At 37.8% G+C, this 16,424-nt stretch overlaps 1 protein-coding gene across 2 annotated transcripts in view; it reads left to right on the forward strand.

Moving 5' to 3' along the window:
• Positions 1 to 11,371, forward strand: part of SENP5 (SUMO specific peptidase 5) — a gene marked incomplete at both ends in the record, with an annotated part of 32,488 nt that extends 21,117 nt beyond the window's left edge. Inside the window, 4 exons of one of the 2 annotated variants that reach the window (XM_084231919.1) lie at positions 5,011 to 5,148; positions 7,779 to 7,862; positions 9,374 to 9,424; positions 11,261 to 11,371. In XM_084231919.1, the coding sequence (XP_084088045.1) occupies positions 5,011 to 5,148; positions 7,779 to 7,862; positions 9,374 to 9,424; positions 11,261 to 11,371 (384 nt within the window). The remainder of the gene's footprint in view (positions 1 to 5,010; positions 5,149 to 7,778; positions 7,863 to 9,373; positions 9,425 to 11,260) is intronic. The other variant, XM_084231918.1, reaches the window with a different exon arrangement.
• Between the last annotated feature and the right edge of the window lie 5,053 nt (positions 11,372 to 16,424).

Raw genomic sequence — 16,424 nt, forward strand, 5'->3', positions numbered from 1 at the left:
GACAGCTTCACAGCGCTACGCTCAACCCGCTGCGCCACTGGGGAGGCCCAGAATTAATAATCAAATAACTTTATAGTTAGAGAAAAAATGAAAAAGAGAAGTCTAGACAATCCCAAACTTATAATGGTTCAACTGACCATTGGATAGTGGGAAAGTGATAAACATTTAGAAGAAACTATACTTTGAATTTTCATCTTTTCCTGGGCAAGTGACGTGCAGTATGATCCTCTCCTGTGCTTCTGGGCAGGGGCCGTCAGCTGCAATTCCCAGTGACACAAGAGATCATAAGGGTAAATAACTGATATGCCACAGTATTTTTCACTTTCAGTATAGTATTCAATAAATTACATGAGATAGTCACACTTTATTATGAAACAGGCTTTGTGTTAGATGATTTTGCCCAACTGTATGCTAAAATAAGTATTCTGAGCATGTTTAGAGTAGGCCAGGCTAAGTTTTGATGTTTGGTAGGTTAGGTGTATTAAATGCATTTTCTGTTTATGATAACTTTAAACTTTCAGTGGGTTTATTGGGACCCCACTGTAGTTGAGGAAGATCTATATTCAGTATGTTAGATTACATTAAGATTACAACATGGCTGAGGATTTGAATGCAACAAAAGAGAAACAATGAAAGTATTGAGAGAATCCATAAGGGAACTTAAAAAATATCAAAATAGTGAAGGCCTTTCATTATACAAGTTAAATTTCAGATGCTTTAAAAGAAAAATGAATTAATTCAATTATATAAAAAGAAAAACCAGGCCTCCCTGGTGGCGCAAGGGGTTAAGCACCGCACTATGAAGCAATCCGCAGCCTCTGCAGCACGAGTTCGATCCCCGGCCAGCCAGGGAGCAACCCACATGGCACAGCAGACCACTCCTATCTCGCCCGCTGCTCCCCTCAGCAGTGTATTTCAGTCAGTCTGCCTGTTCTGTTCCCCGCTCTATCTCTGGTGAATCCTCTCACCCCCCACATCTCTGGCCTGTACCCCAGCTCTTGTATGCATAAGTAAATAAATCTTTAAAAAACAAACAAACCTAAAAATAGGAGTGATGTTAAAAATTAAGACAAGTGTAAAAGTGGGGAAAATATTTGCAAATAATACCACAGAACTAATTTTCCTAGTATAAAAGGTAACTGCAAATCAAGAAAAAGACCCCACCAACCCAGTAGAAAAGTGAGTGAATAATATGAATGGATGGCTTGTAGTAAAGAAAGTATTATCACTAAGTTGTCCTGGTTATAAATCATTTGTCAAAGCTATATTTTGTTATTATCTAATCTCAGTCTCATTTTTCTATTTTTTTTCTTAACCATGTCACTGGATGAATTGGCATTATTTATTTGGATGAAATCTAACTTATTATTTTTTTCTTTTGCAGTTTTTGCTTTTTATATCCAATCTAAAAATCATTTTATTAGGTATTATTCTTCTGATACTTTTATAGATTTAGGTTTCATGTTTATATCTTTGCTATAGATATATCTCAAATTTACACGAGTAAGAATCATGGTTCTCCCCCCATATAGATATTCAGTTGTTCCAATGTTGATGTTATTTGTTAAAAAGATTTTTCTTTTCCTTCTTAATTCTTTTAGCACCTTTGCAGAAAGTCATTTGACTATATATATGTATCTATTTCTGGACTTTCTGTTCCCCTATATTGACCTCTTTGTTCTTATGCTAATACCATACAGTCCTGATTACTGTATCTTTATGATGTGTTTTAAAATCCAGTGTAAGATGGCCAGATTTATCCTTCTTTATCCAGATTGTTTTGGCAGTTCTAGGTCCTTTGCATTTTCATATAAATTTTATAATCAGCTTGTTAATATTTTTTTAAAACTGTTGGATTATGAGTAGGAATGTGTTTATTGTGTACATTTGAGGAGAATTAACATCTTCACAACATTGTTTCTAGTCTATAAACATGTTTTTCATTTATTTAGATGTTTAACTTTTTCCAGCAATATTTTATAATTCTAGTGTACAGGTCTTATACATATTTTTAAAATGTATCCCTAAATATTTCCTATTTCTGAAACTTCTGTAAACAGAATTTTGAAATATTTTTTGATTATTTGCTTGCTCTTAATGTAGAAATAGTTGATTTCCTTATATTGATCTTATATCATGGGACCATTCCAAACTCATTCACTGGTGCTAGGAGCTTTTTTGTAAAAAAATATATTTTTTTAAAGATTTATTTATTTATTTATACAAGCACTGGGCACAGTCAGAAGTGGGGGAGGGTGAGAGAATTCACCAGAGCCAGAGGGGAGAGCAGAACAGGCAGAAGGACCGAAGTACACTGCTGAGGGGAGCAGTGGGCAGTAGGAGAGGTCTGCGCGCGCCATGTGGGACCCTCGCCCGGCGGCTGGGGACCGAACCAGCGCTGCAGAGACTGTGGGCAGCTTCACAACCCTGCGCTCAACCGCTGCGCCACCGGGGAGGCCCTATTCTGTAATATTTTTATAGACAATCATGTCTGCAAGGAGTGACAGTTTTAGTTCTTCCTTTGTAATCTATGCTTTTTTTAAAAAAAGCCTTACCACAATGGCAAGGTTTCTAGTACTATTTTGAATAGAAGTAATGAGATAGGTATCTTTGCCATGTTCTCAACCTTGGGAGGAATGTATTCAGTCTCACTTCTGTGGTGTCATTTATAGGTTATTTTATAGATTTTTTAAAATAGATGCTCTTTATCTCTACTATTCCTACTTTGCGGAGAATTTTAATCATAAATTGATGTTGAGTTTTATGAAATGATTTTCCTGCATCTAAGGAAATGATGCTAAGTTTTTCTTTTTTCTTTTAATGAGACCCAAACTAAAGGAGCAGTACCTAATCTCAAGATATGCCAGTCTTGTGGTCACGTGATGGCTCTTGAAACTTCAGCTTGTCATGACTTCACTTTTGTTTACAGCTGATTGGTTAAAACAAATCACATGACAGGATGACATTTCTTCACCTGAGAGGGGCAGTGACGCCACAGAGCAATAGACTTATTATATAATTTTTTTATAGGGAGTGCGATAAATAATTGGGGTCAATAATATAATTTGTCATATACAAGTTATTAGTCATATACAAACTATAGGAATTATCCTTAATTCCTATAAAGTGTGTGAAAATTAATATATTAAGAAAATTTGGAAGGATATACTAAGAACATAAATTTGGTCTCATTTCATACAGTATTTTAAATAATCCCTTGTTTTAGATACTCAGAATTTTTAAGCTGCAGAGGACCATTTGTCTATAGTCTAATATTTTCTTCTGTCCACCTAACTTCCCAGGTTTTATGGATAGACAGAAACTGAAAAGTGAAGTGCTTAGTTAAGTGCTTTGCTTCAAGGTCATGTATACTGTTGATAGTAATGTTCTACTAGCAGGACATTTTCTAACAGGAAGAAAGAAAGAAAACTTGAGAAATAGTTTCTAAGAATCTGATGTAATTTAAAATAGATTTTAATTGTTTCAGCCCAAGGAATCACTAACATTCTCAGAAAATACCTGAGAAAAGAAATTCATTCACTCTTACAGATGTTGAGTGCCTACTACTTTATCATCTACTTGTTTTATACACAACTGCAATTGAGTAGAATAGCATTATTTTTAGATTGTAAAGGGTATGTATCAGGATAGAAAGGATGTATTAGAATATAAAGGATATGTAAAGAATTATCAAGGATAGGGCCTCCCCGGTGGCGCAGCGGTTGAGCGCTGGGTTGCGAAACTGCGCGCGGCCTCTGCGGCGCCGGTTCGATCCCCGGCTGCTCCCCGGCCACCAGAGGAGGGTCCCACATGGCGTGCAGACCTCTCCTGCCGCCCACTGCTCCCCTCAGCAGTGTACTTCGGTCCTTCTGCCTGCTCTGCTCCCCGCTCTGGCTCTGGTGAATTCTCTCACCCTCCCGCGCTTCTGACTGTACCCAGTGCATGTATAAACAAAACAAACAAACAAACCAGCAAACAAATAAATAAAGCATGCCTCTATTAAAAAAAAAAAAAAAAAGAATTATCAAGGATATTTTTCTCAATTTTGACATCTCAAAGAGCAAAGTTAATGATAATAGGTGAGGTTCATTAGCTACTCATACAAAGGCCGGTTTTATGCATTTTATATGTATTCTCTTATCACACACAACTTTATAAGATAGTCACTATTGCTACATTGAGGAACTCAAGACACAAAGAAGCTTTTACAAAAATGTCCAAAGTTATTTGGCCAAGAAGTAGAAGAGCCACAATTTGAACTTGACCAGACTGACTGCAGCGTCCATCATTTTAACTATTATGCCAAGTTTGTAGAAAGATGGAAGGCTTATTTATAGATTATGCTGTTTTCTATTTTTTTAATTTTTTAAAAAGATTTATTTATTCATGCATACAAGAGCTGGGGCACAGACCAGAGGTTGGGGGTGGGGAGGAGGGGTGAGACAGTATTCACCAGAGACAGAGCAGGGAACAGAACAGGCAAACTGACTGAAGTACACTGCTGAGGGTAGCAGCGGGCAAGCCAGGAGAGGTCTGCTGTGCCATGTGGGTTGCTCCCTGGCCGGCCGGAGATCAAACTCATGCTGCAGCACCTGCTAGTGCTTCTAGTGTGATGCTCAACCCCTTGCGCCACCAGGGAGGCCCTGTGCTGTTTTCCAATGCCATGACTCCTCCCTAGTAAGAGTGTAGTCTATATCAAATGTGTGCATAAGAAAATTAGCATAAAAATAAAAAAACAAGTCATATTAGGCAGTTGGTAAGCATAGGTCAAACAGCTTAAATGTAAAATAATGCTTTCTGTATCTTCAAGGGGTGTGTGTGTGTGTGTGTGTGTGTGTGTTATAGCTTAGTTGGTTACAAGCATTGGCTTGTAACTAAGACCTGGGTTCAAATTCTGGCTTCACCACTTGCTAGTGTTAGGACCTTGGGCAAGTCAGTGCAAGCTGCTGTTTGTTGTTGGTTTAAACAATCTGTAGTGATGGCTGCATTTCTTTTTCTCTTCTTGTTTAGGTGGATTTGTTTAAAAAGAGTCTTCTGTTGATTCCAATTCACCTGGAAGTCCACTGGTCTCTCATTACTGTGACACTCTCTAATAGAATTATTTCATTTTATGATTCCCAAGGCATTCATTTTAAGTTTTGTGTAGAGGTAAGTTAATATACTGCCTATTTTTTCATTTATCCATAGCATAAGGGATTAGTTTCTGTCATGAACGTTTTCTGAAATATTGGCAGAGAAAGAGGAAGCTCTAGGTAGGGAGAATAACTATATGAGGTCTTGAACCCTCTCTTAGGGACATGCCCTATTTCAGCATATCTTTTTTTCCTGCCTTTCCTTTGAAACTACATTTTGTATGTGAGTAGAAATTGTTTTCCTTGGCTTCTCTTACAACTTGACTTGATTTTCAAAACAAGTTCTACAGAATTATGAATTATAATTCAAGAGAATCAAACGGTAACATTAGAGGTTAGCTAGCAAGGATTCAACAAGAATAATCAGTAGTTTTTCTGATTTTCCTGTTCAAGTAAGAACTAGTAAGAAAATGTTAACTGAAAAAAAGAAATATTTCATTTTCAAAAGCAACAAAGATGTAAATTATACGGGAATATACCCTAGCAAAAATGTAGAAGTTCTTTAAAATGAAAATTTTGAAGTACTTAAAGGAAACCTGAATAGACAGTAAGAAAGGCATACTCAGTATTGGAAAGATATCAGTTATCTCCAAAGTAATATATACCAATTATTGCCCAATCAGCTTCCTTATAAGATTCTGAATGAAATCTGATAAGCTTATCCTAGAATTCACATTGCAGAATTCATGTGCATGAATAGTTTTGAACTAGAACAGTGAAGGAGGGAATATTTGGTCTATTAATGTCAAATGATTATCACAGTGTAATTAAAACTAGTTATATGGGCTATGAATAAACAAGGAGAATGGTAGAACAGCATAGAGAATCTAAAAATAACTCATGTATAGTAAGAATTTAGTATATGATGAAGTTGGGAAAGGACAGGGCTTTCAGTATATGCCATTGGGAAATTAGCCATCTATTTGGAAAAGGAAAATACATATTCTTCATATTATTTATGAAAACAAACCAAAAAAACCTATCAAAAAATAAAAATTAAAAACAAATTGCAGATGGAATAATGACCTAAGTATAAAACATAAAACTGTCGATGTTAGAGTAAAATATAGAAGATGTTATATTCTTAAGAGTAATGAAGGCCTTCTTACACAGAACAATAAAAGCAAAAGATGTAAAATAACAAGTTGATAAATTTGACCATTATCATTATATAAAAAAACTTTAGTATGCCATAAAGTTTAGATAAGAGATTAACTTGGAAAAAAAGTTTCTGAAATATATAATAAACAGTCACTATCCAGAATGTATAAATAACTTCTACAATGAAGAGAGAAAAGCACTAACAGAAATGAACAAAGGATAAAATAAGTTTTTTAGGAAACTTTTGGGAAAATTGTAAATGTGATATAGGAAATACAGAGAGGCTCAGCCTTACCAGAAATAAAAGAAATGCAAATTAAAACTGTACTAGGGTTTCATTTTTCCCTTTTACATTAGGAATAGTTTGATGGTATTGAAATGTATGTGGGTGTAAGGAAGCAGACTCATATTTTCTTAGTGATGTGGATCAACTGATATTGCCGCTTGGAGAACAACTGCAGTTCTAGTTAGTTCTAAGTACCTTATACATTAGAAAAATGATGGGATATGTTCTGTTTCTTAGTATCTACCTCATAAAATGAAAAATATGCATACCAAGATGGGACATGCACCCAGATATTTATTGCAGTATTATTGATAATGTAAAAAATCAAAACGGCCCAAATTTAGTTCCACAAAGAGAATAACTAAATACATACACCACAGTATTTTCATACTATTAAACAGACCATAGCAGTTAAAAAGAATATAGCACATCTTCATGTCCTGACATGGAAGCATCTCTAAGACATACTGAGTTTAAAAACAAGTTGCAGAATGGTAGTGTAATATGTTTATGGAAAGAAAACATACTTGGCATGTATGTATGTTTATACAAATACACTTTCATGTATACACATAAATACATACATCTATTCACACTTCAACTTCTACTCTATCTTCAAGGGGATTAATTTAAGATGTAATCTCTGACTTAACCCTTAGAAGAAATATGCCGAGAGAGAGATGCAGAGAGAGGTTGAGGGCATAAGAGTAAATTTGAAACTCCAGTAGACTTAATCATGATAGAGTTCAGCAGTGAAGTTAACTATATTTTACAATCCATAAGGGTCTAAGTATAACTTTCCAGAAATTGAATCACTCCTTTACCTGTAGCCCTCAAGAACATTCAGTAAATCTGAGGCTGAAAGTTTTTCATTTAGTTTCAGCTAGTGATTTCTGCCAGTTTCCTTCCTTCTGTTAAGCACTGGCAGTAATTAAAACTTTCTTTTTGTCTTGCCAGTATTTAAGTTTCAAATTCAGCAAGTTGACTTACTGTTGGAAAAGGCTGATCATCTCATAAAAACTTTTATTTAAAACGTGTCCACAGCCCAAATACAGAATCTGAGGACAGAAGGTTTGAGTCCTTCTTAACAATATTAAGTGAAAGGTGTGAAATAAAGTTCCAGCTTTAAGCTTTTTAATGCATACTCTGTCCAGTGGTAGGGCCACAGCCCCTTCTTTGCTTCTATTTGCTGTGGGCAGGTTCCATTTTTCACCAACTGATGGAACACAGCATCTGTGTTGTGGTTTCTTTTTAACTAGAATATAAGAAAGTATTTGCTGACTGAAGCCAGAGAAAAAAACAGACCTGAATTTCTTCAGGGTTGGCAGACTGCTGTTACAAAGGTAAGTGTAATAAAAATGAAAACCAGGCATGTGAAGGGGATGGAGTTACCTATGGGGTGGGTGTCTTCAGAGCATTTGAAACTGGTGACGAAGATAGCAACAGAGAACTGCAGCAGGAGGCAGTGCAGCATAAACCTCAGCTTAGCATTCATCATCTGGCTGCTCTATTTTTCAGTATTTGCTGGGAACAAAGTCAGTCTTTTCATACCTGGAGCAGCTGGTTATGTTGTATTTACTTTCTTTGTGTGTAAATATATATATATATATTTTTTTTTTTTTTTTTTTTTTTTTTTTTTTTGGTGGTACCTCATAGCTCTTATTTCCAGAGGACTCCAAGAAATACTAAAATGACTATTTGGATCCATTAATGGAGCAAGTGCTGCATTACTTTCCAGGCACTAGGGGAAGACAGTGGCCTGAACAGTCAGAGAACAGTACTAGGTTTGGCCCATAGACATTAAAAAAGCTGTATGTGGGCGAGTGTCAGGCAGAACCTCTCAATCCTGTCACAGATACCACTGTCTTACATTTCTGGTCAGTGCTTGTTTTCAGTGTGTTTCACAGGTATGATCTCATTTGATCCACACAACCGATGACGTAGGCAGGCCATTCAGGGCTAATAATCATCTTTATTCTTCAGATGAGAAATTAAAGTTGATAGACTTCCTCAAAGTCTATCAAAACTATTGATGGAATCAGTCCTTGTGTCGGAGTCTGTCTGATCAGTGACACAGTATTAAAGAGGCAGGGTCTTAAAATAAACCTTTAATTCAAAGCCTTAAACTTAACCAAATTTTTAATCTGTTTTATATTGTAGATAAACTAGTACATTGGTTTAAACCAGATCTGAATATGTGCATTTTTTAAATTTACTCAATTAGCGTATCCAGGCATTCTCTTAAATTTATTCAGGGTTTTTCATATTCCTGTTTCAGGTAGAATATAGTAACCAGTTCTTTTATAAACATTCTGCTTAACTTTACAATTTCTCCCAAAGAATAGGAGAGTTATGTAATATCAGATGAAAAGTGGAGTATCTAAGCAGGGTTGATACCATCTAAATATTCTGAGTCCAAGTGTGTGCTCTTAAACAATTCCATGATCAGTGAATTGATAGCAAACTAATGATCCAAAGAAAAGTTTTGAAAATAGGACTTTATGTAGCTCTATACCCATAAGACATATTGTTGTAAACCAGTGTTACCTCAGTAAAAAGTAACACAACAAACCCATAAAAATAGAATTTTGATTTCCCATTTATACTAGGCAAAATGTTCTTCTATAAATTTGTGGTTAGTTGATAGCTATTTTCATGTGGCCAGATACTGCCGTAAAATTAAGATGCTTAAAATACCAGAGGTATATATACCAGCTGTCCTGGATAGACAAGTTTCCTGCCTCACTCATTTTTCCATAAAATACTTTTGCTTGGGACATTGTTTTGCTTCCATAAAATAGTTCTGAAGAGTCTTTGGTCTTATTTTAATAATCATTTTATTTTTCTCCTCTAGTGTATTCCACAACAGAAAAATGACAGTGACTGTGGAGTTTTCGTGCTCCAGGTATACTTTTTTTTCAGAATTTGTAAGGTGTGAATTAAATGTGCTAGTTTTAGAGGAGATGGGAATTCAATGATTTGTACATGGTACTAGGTACAGGCAATAGACTTTTCTCCCTCCCTTTTATTGTTGAGAAACAGTAGTTTCTGCATTTTCAAATGCTCTCATTAGAAAGAACCACTTTCTAAGGCCAAGAATGAGTAAAGTATATCATCTGTGTCTTATCAGACCTGAATTAGTCCATATCATAGACCCTTGACACTTACAGAGTAAACTTTGTATTTTTTAAAGATTTATTTATTAAGGCATACAGGAACTGAGGTACAGGCCAGAGGTGTGGGGGATGAGAGGATTCATCATAGTCAGAGTGGGGAACAGAACAGGCAGATTGACTTAAGTACACTGCTGAGGGGAGCAGCGGGCAGTCAGGAGACGTCTGCTGTGCCATGTGGGTAGCTCCCCGGCCAGCCAGGGATCGAAATCGTGCTGCAGTGGCTGCGGATAGCTTCATAGGTTGCACCACCAGGGAGGCCCTAACTATGTATTTTTAACCTTTGGCAAATGTTCTTCAACCAGAGTGAAAACTAGATTTAAAAAAAAAAAAAAAAAAGATTTATTTTTAAGATTTTTATTTATTTATGCATACAAGAGCTGGGGTATAGGCCAGAGGTTTTGGGGGGGCGGTAAGAGGATTCACCAGAGACAGATTTGGGGAGTAGACCAGGCAGATCTACTGAAATACAGAGTTGGGGAGTAAAGACAGAGTTGGGAAGACAGAGTTGGGGAGTAGAGCAGGCAGATCTGTTGAAATACACTGCTGAGGGGAGCAGCAGATGAGACATGTGGGTTAGCTACCTGGCTGGGGATCAAACTCATGTCACAGTGGCTGGCGATAATTTGAAAGCGCTGAGATTTAACCCCAGCACCTGACCAAGTTGGAGCAGATGGTTTGTTACTTGAATCTCCAAACATGTATTTGGATTTTTACAGATATTGCAGATCAATGGTGTGGGGCCACCAAGGAGGCCCCTTAAACTAACTAGATTTTGAATAAGGGCTACACTACAAATCTGCTTTCGTTCTAAGATTTCCTTCCTCAGTGGTCTAGAAGGCTATTCAAATATTTGTTATGTGTTTATGAGGGGAATTTTAGAATATAATCCATGACTTTAGAAATATGCAAGGATCTTGGAAGATGGGGCTTTTTTTTTTTTTTCATTTTTGAGTGTGTTTTATTTATTTTTTTTTAAAGATTTATTTATTTATTTATACAAGCCCTGGGTACAGTCAGAAGCACGGGAGGGTGAGAGAATTCACCAGAGCCAGAGCGGGGAGCAGAGCAGGCAGAAGGACCGAAGTACACTGCTGAGGGGAGCAGCGGGCGTCAGGAGAGGTCTGCACGCCATGTGGGGCCCTCCTCCGGTGGCCGGGGAGCAGCCAGGGATCAAACCAGTGCTGCAGAGGCTGCGGGCAGCTTCGCAACCCAGCACTCAACCACTGCGCCACCAGGGAGGAAGATGGGCTCATTCTTATGGCTCATGAATGAATGGTGTTTGTAAACAAATTCAAGTTCTCACAGGCTTCTCAGGCCTGGCTGTATGTCAGCAGGTTGCACCCTGAGAACTTGAGCCTGGTCAGCAGTTTCAGCTTTTCACTGTATTGAGAGGGAGGTGCTTCCCAAGTCATGTACTTGCCTGCATAGTTGACTATAATTTGGATAAGAATGTCTCAAAACTGTGTTTTACAAGTTTAAGCAAACTTTAAAATGCCACTTTAGACCACCTACTGTGCTGGTCCAGCACCTCACATGGCGCTTAAGCATTTCTTCCACCTTTGCAGTACTGCAAGTGCCTCGCCTTAGAGCAGCCTTTCCAGTTTTCTCAAGAAGACATGCCCCGAGTGCGGAAGAGGATCTACAAGGAGCTGTGTGAGTGCCGGCTCATGGACTGAAACTCAGCAGGGACTCTGGGAAGTCTGACCAAGTTGGAGCAGATGGTTTGTTACTTGAATCTCCAAACACTTATTTGGATTTTTACAGATATTCAGATCAGTGGTGTTGGGCCACTATTGTTACCTCAAATTTATTTTTTGCCCTTATTCATTTCTCTAGCTACCATATACTATTTTTTAATGTTCAGTTTGGTTTCATTTTTAATTTTATGGATTCTGTGTGTTCCCCTCATATTTAATATTTATTATCCAAGCGCATGCATATAGACAGAGCATGCAGTGCAGAGTATTAAAAAAAAAGCCTAGTAGATTTGGTGCAGCTTTTGAAACTTAGTTAGATGTGAACTGAATACAGGTTTAAAATTTAACCCCAGAACCTAAAAATGCAGGATGTTTTTTTTCCGAGAATAGATGTTCCTCAGCAAGGGTAGCTAGGAGTGGGTTTGACAAAGCCAGTCCTGTTTTACTTTTACCAGCAGCACCTTTCACTGACCTCCCTCTCCAAGGGAGTCTTGAAGAGCGAGATGCATTCCTTTTGAAGGTGAGAAGGAAGTGGCTGTTAACTCACTGGTGTTTCTACTCACGGAGGCACACCTGCGAGCAGTGCCTACTGTGGGAAGAGTTAAGGTATGAAAAAGACACAATGACCTTGGGGGCCTGTTATCTTAACACATGAGAGATTTCAATTTTGTTAAGAAGAATGACAATAAATGGCTAAATCTTACAAAGGCTTTTGCTGGAAAATTGAATTCCCTGGATTTTTCTGTTTTTGACCCTTTAAAAAACTTAACATTCATCAAACTGGTGGTCAAATACATGAGAACGCAGCCTATCTAAGAGTAATATGCAGGTTGTCTCTTCCCTTGTGTTGTCTCCCATGTGGGAGAAATTAAGATTTACCAAATGCCTTTATATCTCAAAGGTATTTAAGATAAAAAATTCAAAACTGAAGACTGACTTCAGGCCCCTGGCAGGTGGCCAGGAGGAGAGGACGGTCTAAAGACTTGACTCCACAGGAGACGCGCGTGCTAGTGGGGGTTCTTTCCGCTCTTCAGTGACCTCAGTAGCGACAGGGCTCCTCCCGCGGCTGCTGCCTGACCGGCCCTGAGACTCTAGCACAGTTCTTTTTCTCCTATGAACCTCATTCTCTGAGGAAAGGCAGCAGTGTCCTTACACGTAGCTGCATTTGGATTTGCATCATTAACCTCTTTTCTATAATATTTGGAAAGGAAATAAGGAAAGATGCACGTTAAAACTTCCCAATTTATCTGCTCTGAACCAGGGCGGATGAACAACAAATGTGTATATAAGAAACTCACAGAGGCTTGTACAGTACATGGCAAAAGGCACTTGTGATTTCTGAACAGTTAGGTGCGGGGTGTTGAAACAAAAAATGCGGTATAATTTGACCTTAAGGCTGACTGCCGGCAGTTGAGGCGTGGAGTCAGAATGTGTTTACATGCAGGGTTCCTGTCCCCACACATTCCAGTACCAACACCAGTGTTTACATTGTAAACAGCCCCAGCACTTTCCTAAGTCCCCCAGACTCCTCAGGATAAAACCAGGTCAGTATTAGTTACTGTGCTTCAAGTCCTTAGAGACTGAGATTAGAGGCACTTTATGCTGCTACAGGTAGGATTGTGTCAGCATCAGGAAAATGACAATTTAAAGTGGGGAGGATGTCTTGAGATTTTCAGATAGCATTATGCAAACATGAGATTTTTCACATCTGTATGGGAAACATTGGCCTTCCTTACCTTTCGGGGTAGCTAGACATTGTAGCTAGGCTATTCAAAATACCCTGTACTTTGAGTTCCACATTATTCTTCCTCACTGACAGAACCAGGCACACAGGAGAGACAGAATTGTGTTCTGGCAAGAATCTTAATTTTAATGACCAAAGCTTGAGTTGCTGTTTCCTATAGCATGTGAAATGGCTGTCCTCGGCACTGAGGCACACACACGGACGAGCAGAGAGAACTTAAGTGAGCAGTTCCAGCCTGCTTCCTCCTTCACGTCCAGCTAATGGGATACCTGAGGTGCACTGACCAGCATGATTTAGCCTAAATGTCAAATATATTAAGTTTGTTTAAAATGTTTCTGTCATTCATTGAAACTTGGTTTTAGCACACAATCTCGTTCCCCTCTCCCCACCTTTTCCTGTGACTTAGGTATAAAATCTAATAGTACATTACAGTGGCCCTTGTCCTATTTGCAAAAATTGCTTCCTTGCAACAGACATTTTTGATGTAGTCTGGGCTGTTGGTGGAAAAGACAGGCATTGTACTGTCACTAGCTGGGCACTGAGCTGTTTGGGTGCTCACAAGGTGGGGAGACCTTATGCTTTTGGGGTTGAGTGCAGGCCTTGTAGAAACCAAAAGCTACTTATGATGTGCCTTTAACAAGCTGCCCAGTTCTCTCCACCAGCAAACACCGGGCTATAGTTGCTTCTTTCCAGAGCTTTTTCTTCATTAAATCTATAGCAATGAATGTAGATTTGATTCAACGTATAGTTAAGTTCTCTCAAGAAACCTAGAGAACCAACCTTCTCTTAAGGGAAAGGCAGCAGTTGCTGCCTGTACTCCCATATCACTTTTTTAATTTTAACATACTATCTACTTATCACTGAACACAAGTGACAATGGTCATCTTGAATTCATAGTTGGAACAAAACAGTAACAGGCCTAACTGGGACACAGCCAGCAATTAGCTTAAGTTGAGCTGCCCTTCTTTTCTGCAGCTGTGCTTTCCTGGGTTAGAAAAGATAACTGAGGCCTCTGGCAAGAAAGTTTATTACTAGTGTGAATAAGAGACACCGACAACCCGCTCTGCTTAATTATGGTAAGAAACTGAATTAATCAGCAGTTTTAAGCACATACTCTAGTATGTGCTAGGCTCTGCCTTCTGGCCTGTAGATAATTAAGAAAGGCATAGGGAATACCATCAGAGAAGTGGAAACTGTATTTGGGTATTACAAAAGCAGACCTAGACAAGCTGTTCACTTAAGTGATACTTTTTGGTCAGAAAAAGAATTTATTTAAAGATTGTGATCATGTAAAATTACTCAAACCTTCTAGCAAAAATATTTTTTTGAAAAATAAACTAAATGCCTTTATAAATGTGTGTTCTCTTGTGTTGAATAACATGTACTACTGAGTAGCAATTTTTTCCAGTGATATTCTACTCATGACAGAGCTTTATGAACCATCAGGGAAGGCTCTAAGCAGCCTCCCCTTAAACAGCACCATCCATTGGTATTTTCTGTAATGATGTAAATGCTCTGTATTTTCATCTACTACAATGGCCACTAGCTATTGTGGCCACTGAAATGTGGCTAATGTGACTGAAGAACTGAATGTTTTAATTTTAGTTAAATAGCTACATGTAGTCAGTGGCTACTCTCAGGTAACTGTTAGATCAAAATGGACATGCAAATTCTGCACATTTATAGATTTCCCCCCATAATGCATTCATGATATTCCAGAGTAAAAGAATTCCAATGTCCTTTACACGTAAGGAAATGGGCGCAGACAATAAGTTGGTCCAACTTTATTGAAATCTATTACAGAAGACACAATTCAAATAGGAACCACTGTCTGTGGTCTTAAGGCCTGTAGATATCAGTTATGTTTTACTACAAAAGAATATAAAATACATTAATTCGCACGATAGTGTAAAAAAATTTTAATGAATAGTATATCCTCATTAAATTAAATGTTTGCAAATGTGTTTTTTTCCTAAGCAGTTTTTAAAAATTCAAATAACCAGTTTGAATTTAATGAGAAAAATCTACACTTAGTGTACATGAAAGATGCTCACACTGAGATACTTCAGCCCCAATTTTCACAATTATTGGAAGTTAGGAGATGCTCTGTTGCTAGATGAACATTCCACTTACATCAGGGGAAATGATACCAGACTAGCAGTTTTAATGAGCAACAGTTCACCTATAATATCAGAGAAAAACCACCTCCTGCTTTACAAATGCAAAATAAATTCTGTAGATTCCCTTCTCTGTAGAGACCATTAACTCACTATTAAGGCTCTGAAACTCAGTAAGCACCATTAGGGGAAAAAAAGATCAGTATGAGAACTGGCCAAAGCACATTTCCTAAGAATCATTGCTGATCTTTCTGTTACATATTTTCGTATCTTCAAGCCTTTTATTTTTAAGCCCATTCCAATACCAAGATCACTCCGAAAATGAAAAGAATGAATCTGGTGGCCCTTATAGCAACCATCATGATGTCAAGGTGGTGTTTTAACCCACATCTCCCTTGGTATTTCCTCTCTTCTCTTACTGACAGTGTCTCCCCTTCCCCTCATTTAAGAGTATTAAGTTGAACTTATATAAACCCCTTGCCTTTTTTTTTGCTTTAGGTAAAACATTTACATCTTTTGAAAAATATGTTTGGTAAATAGCCGTCAAGTCCCATATCTCATTTTCTGATAGAAAGCATGGAAGCAGGTGGTGTCCCCTGGGATTGTCTAAGGCTTGCTTTTGCACCAACTATTTAGGAAGTTCCCTTGTCACCTAAGTTTGCCTTTAGAGATTAGAATTGAACCCAGAAAACCAAACCAGCTGTCAAACACCTGTTCCTAAGTTAGAACAAAAATAAAACTCCACTTATTAAGCTTTAGCTCATGCAAACTTAAAATTGAAGAAATGTAATTTCAGGTCCAAATGTAGACCATGAACTTACTGAAACAGTAAATAAGTTTTTTACTTTTTCCAGCCTTCCTAAAAGAAGCATGGTGTTTTGGCTCATAGATCAATCAACAATACAGAATGAATCTGTTGCCAAGGAACACAATTTTTGACCTGGTAACAGAAACTCATTCTGGAAACCTGACACATGGTCAAGATTCTAAAACTATAGAATCAAAGGCATACTTTTGGATGCTGTCCTTTAATTTCTTATGAAGAGGCTTCTGGCTTGGTAGGGACATTGATCAAAGCTTGGTAAAAATGGGCAGGTTTGTAGACCTTGGTATAAACGTCAACAAATTCAACAGGCTAACAGACTGTTTTTCATGATGGGGCTCTCACCAC

Source organism: Talpa europaea (genome assembly GCF_964194135.1).
Source record: "Talpa europaea genome assembly, chromosome: 4".
NCBI classification, from domain to species: domain Eukaryota; kingdom Metazoa; phylum Chordata; class Mammalia; order Eulipotyphla; family Talpidae; genus Talpa; species Talpa europaea.